This window comes from Apteryx rowi, unplaced genomic scaffold (genome assembly GCF_003343035.1).
Source record: "Apteryx rowi isolate R43461 unplaced genomic scaffold, aptRow1 scaffold_415, whole genome shotgun sequence".
Taxonomy (NCBI): Eukaryota; Metazoa; Chordata; class Aves; order Apterygiformes; family Apterygidae; genus Apteryx; species Apteryx rowi.
In genome coordinates, this window is record NW_020450650.1 from 22,966 (window position 1) to 29,794 (window position 6,829).

General features: G+C 43.7%; 1 protein-coding gene across 2 annotated transcripts in view; it reads right to left on the reverse strand.

Annotated features, from left to right (window-relative positions):
* Nucleotides 1-4,394, reverse strand: part of PLD4 (phospholipase D family member 4) — a 15,055-nt gene extending 10,661 nt beyond the window's left edge. The window contains exons 1-2 of one of the 2 annotated variants that reach the window (XM_026075967.1): nucleotides 4,288-4,394; nucleotides 1,267-1,356 (exon numbers count right to left, since the gene is read on the reverse strand). In XM_026075967.1, the coding sequence (XP_025931752.1) occupies nucleotides 1,267-1,356; nucleotides 4,288-4,290 (93 nt within the window). In that variant the 5' untranslated portion in view covers nucleotides 4,291-4,394. The remainder of the gene's footprint in view (nucleotides 1-1,266; nucleotides 1,357-4,287) is intronic. The other variant, XM_026075968.1, reaches the window with a different exon arrangement.
* Nucleotides 4,395-6,829: the final 2,435 nt, after the last annotated feature.

The window sequence follows — 6,829 nt, forward strand, 5'->3', positions numbered from 1 at the left end:
ATTCCGAAACTCACAGCACCAGGCCCTATATGTTCTGCGTTAAGGAGAAAAAGACAGCCACCAGTGCAGAGCAACTTGCCTCGACCATTATTAGCGTGTCTTGCTCCCTCTGGCAGTTCTTGGGACCTGGGAGCTCTCACCACCCATGGCAGGCAATCTGCGCTTCRCAGATTTGAGCTTTCAGACCTCCAGGCAGGGGAACCCATTTTGGGAGTTGTCTAGAGGCTGTAGCTATAAATGTGAACTCCCCAAATAACACATAAGAAAACTGTGCAGACATCAGTTTTACTCTTTAGCTGTCATATACGCTGTAAACAACCCAATGGCAATGTCCCAGGTGGCTCTGAAAACATCCATTTAGGTTTTTATATGGATAAAGTTTCTTACTTTTCATTTTCTATGCTTTTCTCAAGATCTACAGTGCTACCATCAATTTCAGACAGCATCTAGAATGAGAAAAATGCCTTTAAACTGATGATTTACTTAAAATCTTACCTCCTGGCCTGTTCTGCCTCTCATTGATGGCCAAAAAAAATCCCAGCACTTTTTAATAGTTTGGCGTTTCATCCCAGGAACATGTTGACAAGACTTAAGCATCACACAGGTTTTAGAAGACAATGTGTAAGGTAAGAGAGCTATTTTGAAGTCACATCCTGGCTGTCACCACACTTCACACTGTGATGTCCAGGGTGCTCTAAGCACCCTGAATAAATCAGATAATTCCAGAAACTTGTTATGTTCAGACTAAGCCTGAATGACAATTAGTCCAATGTTATACAACACACACAAGACCTCCCAAAGCAGGGTGAAAGGGGAAAATGAGGTCTTAGAAATGATTTCATCATCTGTGTTACACAGACCAAATTCCACTTGCTTTGTACAGAATATGGTATGTTCACAGAAACTGACTTCAGTCCGTTCTGTTTTACATCACCAGAAGAAATACTAATTCTATTTACTTATTTGGCCCTCACGAACCTCTGTGCTGATGGTGGAAGTGAGGCTATTTGTATGAACAAGGATTACTCTCCTGAGCAAAGGCTGCAGGGATTAGGCTCCACATTACTCCCTTTCGGCAAGGTTTGATCAGCCTGCCGGATAAATCAATGAGGGTTTTGTCACTCGCTTGCTTACAAATAGGATCAAAACCTACATTGGTTTCTAAAACAGGCAATAAAATCATTCTTCTTAATCTGTTATTTCTTTTCAGAATTGTCAGTGTAATCTCAGCTCTTGTAAGCAAATGTAGTGTATCCAAATAATTACCATTTTGACGCCTTTTTGATTGTTCGCGCTTAATTTCATGTTGGAGGATTCATTAAACATCAGGGATGTTTTTAATGCTTTTTTCACAATCTGAAAAACAGGAATGTATGCAATGGGAAAAATAAAGCTTTATGGCAACATTTGTATAAAGCCAGTTACAGAGAGAAAACCAGGTTACTGCCATTGCTTTATATAGTGCTCTGAGATTTAAGTACAGATCTGTGCAACATTCTCACTGTATTATGGATCTTGAGTGACATTAACAGATTCCAAAGGGGGAGAGAGAGAGAGACAGTCCCCTGCATTTTTTTCCCAGTGCTGTCTATGTGTAGGGAACATGTCAGTAATTAACGTGTAAACAACTGCATCGCTGTCTCTTCAAGTTATCCTTCAACACCCACTTTTGTTCTGATGCAAGCTAACACATTTTCCAACAAGCAATAATAAAGTGCACAAGCCATKGCAGATAGCGTACAGCATCAATGTCAATGTGTTTGTGACTTTGTTAAGTCTTCTGCTCTTCCCCTGTGCATGTGAGCTGTCTTCAGTGTTGGTGTCTCTTCAGGAAGGGACTCTCTACATGGGACATGGACGAGGTAGGCTAAGATCTAAGCTCCTCTTTCTCCTCAGTGGCAACTGTGACCCTAGGGAATAAGTTAACCTCTGTTCTTCTTAAGGCAGGATTGCTCCTACTCTTGTGTTATCACCAGCAGAGGCATCCACCAAAACATGCCCAAGATTCAAAACAGATGTTGGGGCAGGGGTAGTTGGCTGCTCCCCTAATTTGCCTTTTCAAATGTTCAAATCAAACACTTCTTACATGCCTAATGGGTCATGAATCATCCCTGCAGGGGACAATTTACCCCACAGGAGTCAGACGTCATTTTTCATTCTCAGAAGCAAGATGCACATCCTAGGGTAGGGCAGATTTCAAAAAGTGATATCAGATAACATCACCACCTGTCCAGTCCCCAAACTATTACTTCCTATCCCTGAGCCCTTGGGCATTTGTAGCCTGGAGTATGATCATGCTGTAATGGTATCAGATATGTGGTTGCTCTGTGGGTGGTCATACTTGAGCTAGTTTTGAGGAAGGAAGTGTTCTAGCAGGCTTGTCCAGTCTGTCCTGCCATATCTTCACTGGTATCAGTACCTGAAATGGATGGGTGCATGCTGCCTGTCCCCACCACCATGTAAGGCAGCATGGCCACACAGACCCTTCTCCCTGCCTGCTCCACCTTTCTGTGCTGATGCTGGGACCACATGGTCCAGGAGTTGGACACAGGGTGGACACAGCCCCAAAGTCTTCTTGTGGGACCCAACTCACAAGAACTAGTGGGAGTGAACAGAAGAGATGGAGGATGTCCTAGGAGACAAGGAACAATGAGGAGAGGGACATAAGAAGTGACATGACCCAAGGTGAAAGAGCAGACAAGGGGGAATGAGAAAGATGGAAAGGATATGAGCAGTCACACTTAACAATATTTGAGAGCCACAGAGATTAAATCTGAGCTTCCATTTCAGGGTCTGCCTGTTGTTATGAATCGTATTCAGTACAGTAGCGCTTAAGTTCTAAGATGGTTTTACTCGCACTTTTCACAAGCGCTTTCTTTTGCTGCCCCTAAATCCACATGCAAGTACTTAGCCCAGAAATAGTTATAAATACCAGCAGACTAAAACACTCACTCCCCCAGCCCTGAARAAACCAAGCTGCTGCCAGCAATGAAATGTAGTCAGTGATTCCCTGGTGAGCGTCAGATCCTAATGCCCTTGAAACCCCAGTTCATAGACTGTTCTAAGCACAGGACAAAGACATTTGTCTGAGGCAAAGGGATTTTTAAAGGAGGAGGAGAAAAATGCTTGAAAAAAGCAACAGCAGCCTGTCAACCTAGGCCAGGGAAAGCCTGCCAGGCTGCCGAGTGGGCTGCACAGCTCTCTACCTTGGCTGCCTTGGCAGCTGCTCATAAGTTTCCTGCACACTCCTGGGTCTGGTTGTCCTAGGGGAAAAGATGGCACCATCTGGTCTCCATTTTATCCCTGTGCTGGTTGGCTTCAGCAGCTGTCCTAACCAGCTGGGCTATCTGGTAGCAAACCGTCCCCTTTGGCTGCGCAGGGTGGTTTGCAGCCCAGAACCAGCGTGACAGGGAGTCCCAGTAGGTGCCATGGTGCCCCTCTAGCCCCCAGAGCTAAATTACTCCCCACGGTACGTGTTGTGATCCTAGCAGTATCGCTGTGGCAGACTGCAGCTATAGGTGTGCTTACAGCCATGTGATGGCTTCAGGAGGACTGAGCTTGTGAGACTGAGCTTGTTTCAGTTCTCTTTTTCAGCAGCAGTTACAAAATGGCTTCAAAAAGCAGCATTTCTCATAAAAATATTAGAGTGAACAGATCTCCTGTGTGCCATAATAGACCAGTCTACCATTTGGTTCAGATTAAGGCCTTTTAGATAACTTTGATCTGCGATGGGTTAGATTCCTGGCTGCTATACACAACTCATAAGACCTGTACAAAAATATATAAATGGGGGGAAGGGGATGCTACTTCCAGTTCAATTTTCAAGGAAGAAAACATCGTAGACTCAATCAGAAATCTTAATAATAATATTGTAGCTGGTCAGTAATTAACCATGGCTCCCTCTAAGCTTCTGGCTTCTACCAGCTGCCAGTTTCAATAACTAAAGTTCATCCAAAAGCAATAAACACAAGCACTGCTTCACTGCCTGGAACACAGGCTAATAGCAGGACCTGCAGCATACACACAGGCGACTGTAGTTTATAACATTAGGTTGCTTTCTCTCTACCCCCCAAAATAACTTTTGGGACTTCTTTTCTCTATCAGCAACAAACTTTCAGACCCAGGATTTCAAACCCTTACAAGGATGAGACTCAAGTATAAAATATCTTCCCCAGAAGCAAACAGCTACATAAAACATATGTACCTCAAATGAACAAAGCGCATTCATCTCTCCATTACCAGCCCCAGCACTCCCACAATGATGGTGTAATAATTCAATCTACTTACCATCCTGGGAGACCTCTTCTTTTGCAGATGTCCTACTGTAGTTTGATCTTACTCACAACTACACTTACAGGAGACGGTGCATACGCTTTTAGCCAGCAGATTCGTTTCAGGTTCTTCAGTTTTTTTTTCCTCCTCCTGTTACATATTACTTCCTCTTAAACACAGAATTTCACAACGCTTACTGACAGTTAGAAATCCCAAGTTCCCATCTAGCTGTGGCAACCCAATTCTTGGACTCCAGGGACTGATCTCCACCTATTCAGCATAACTCATTGGCATTGCTTTCCACAGTCCCTGACCTTCCTTACACTGACCTGAATGGCTAAATACCCGCTGCCTTCAGTGGTGTAAGATCAGAGCCTAGGTCAGCATTAGAAGACTCCGGTTGAAAGGATTAGTCAATTTTCAGTGTAGCATGCATACCAGACATGGCAGTATTCTCACTGCTTCATTGCTGAACTCACCAGAAGCTTCATTTTTAAGCCAAAGAACAAACCAACCCCTCCAAAATCACCTCTCTACCCAGATCCTCAAGCAAGCACTTTGCTTAGTAAAATCCCCTGTGCAATCTTCCCTTCTTTGCTCCCCCTCTGTTTTCAAGGGAACATTCATCACTTGGACTAGCTTAAGGGAGCAAGCTAGCTCCTTCGAAATGGTGCAGTTTACATCCCTCATCTTAAACAAGTTATATTCAGAATTTGCAGTAAAATTTTTGAGAGAGAAGGTTATATGTGCATGTTAAGTGTGAAGCGTCTTCTAAGAAACGATGTCCTCTCATCACCTGTAAGAATCCAAAGGCTGCACCTCTGTTGATAAGGCTCAGTATAGCAACCCTGCTGTTACCCTCCCAACAGTTCCTTGAGACTTGATCCCATTGAACTGAAGGTTGTAATTCCCTAGTTCAGCATGTTCCTGGAACATTTCTGTACAGGGAGAAGAGTTGAGGAGACTACCGAGAGCCAAGAAGGGTCACGAGGCATTATAATATCTTGTCATAAGCTACTGTAGATGGAAAAGCTAGGAAGAGTCAGAAAAAAGGTCAGGATACAGCAGAAAGAGGCCTTTCTCTGGAAAGATGAAGGTGTTATGAATCCTCTGCTTCCTCTGTGATCAAAGCACAAGCAGTAACTCAAAGAAGGCCAAAAAGCAGATGACAGAGGAGCAGATAGGACACCTGCCTGACGAGCCATCACCCTCCTGAATTCGTCTGTGGGCTGTTGCTGTAGACAATAACCCATCACCAGGACCATCCTAAATCTCCATCAAAACAGGGATGGGCCAAGTCGAAGGCCTACCACCACCCCTTTTAACTCAAGTTACCACAAAACTGAAGTCAGGATCCTGCTTGACATAGGCTTCCTCTGCAGTCCGCAGAAAGAGGCAACTCCAGTGAACAACCGCACCAAAGGTCCAAATTGCTTCTGGAAAGTACCCCAGTCCCTCCACTGACTTTGGAGAGAGACTAAGCATCCAAGATAAGTATTCCAACTAACTGCCTAATGAATTCAAGTCACTGTCTGTGATGTGTATGTAAGCAAGCTTAGCAACAACCTGCATTGCTCTGTTTATATACAGGACTGAAATCCTGGCATGAATTACACTGACATAAATAACAAAAGCTGCCACTGATTTCAGTGAGTTCAGGATTTTACCGCACAAGAAGCAGCATACTTGTATTATGTTCAGACTTTAACTTTGGTCACTTCCAGCTTTAACACTAAAGTAATGCTACATCATACTTGTTTATTAATATTCCCTTGATGTATTAAACAAAGTTTGGAAGTGTGAGCTAACAACAACCTCCTGTCTCCAAGAGACTAAAGAATCATTAATTGTTCCAGTATCACCAGTTTAGTTCAGACTAAGAGAGGCTGGGTTATATCACAGGATTATCAACTCTCCAACAGCACAAACTCTAACTCAAAATAAGCACTATTTTCCTCTGCAGACCACCCAGTGCCTATCTCTCCCTGAAGTTTCTGACTCTGAACAACAGAGCACAAGCAATCTCCAGCCGGGATTCTCAGAAATGGCTTTTGATGTGCTTAAGAGTTTATGAATGTTCAACTTGAGACGGTGAAAAGGGACTGGTTTCCAGAGACCACTTGGAAACAACAGCTCCCCAAAAACATGTTTCCAGAAAAAGGAATCATATTTCTCCTCATTCTTGGCAGCTCTCTAACATACAACTCTGATTAATCTTGTTGTCCTCCTTTCCAACTTGCAAAGGCCTGGTTTCCCTCTGCTTATCTGATCTCACATACCCGCCCAACATCAATTACGCATTTCAGATCTAATTAGCAGGGCTGTAGCCAGGAGTCTTTAAGGATGCTAGTGGGTTTGTGGGGAGAAGTAATACGGGTTTTTTGACCAACTGATATGATGGGGGTAGGTAAGGAAAAGGAAAGAAAGGTCAAGGTTTGGGGCAAACAAGTAATCTCATTCCTCCTCTTCTGTGTCTTGCAGACAAGGCTCCTTCTACCAGTTGCTCTGGCTGGCTCGCCACCTTCCTACACGCAAAGTAAATAAAACTCTCACCTTA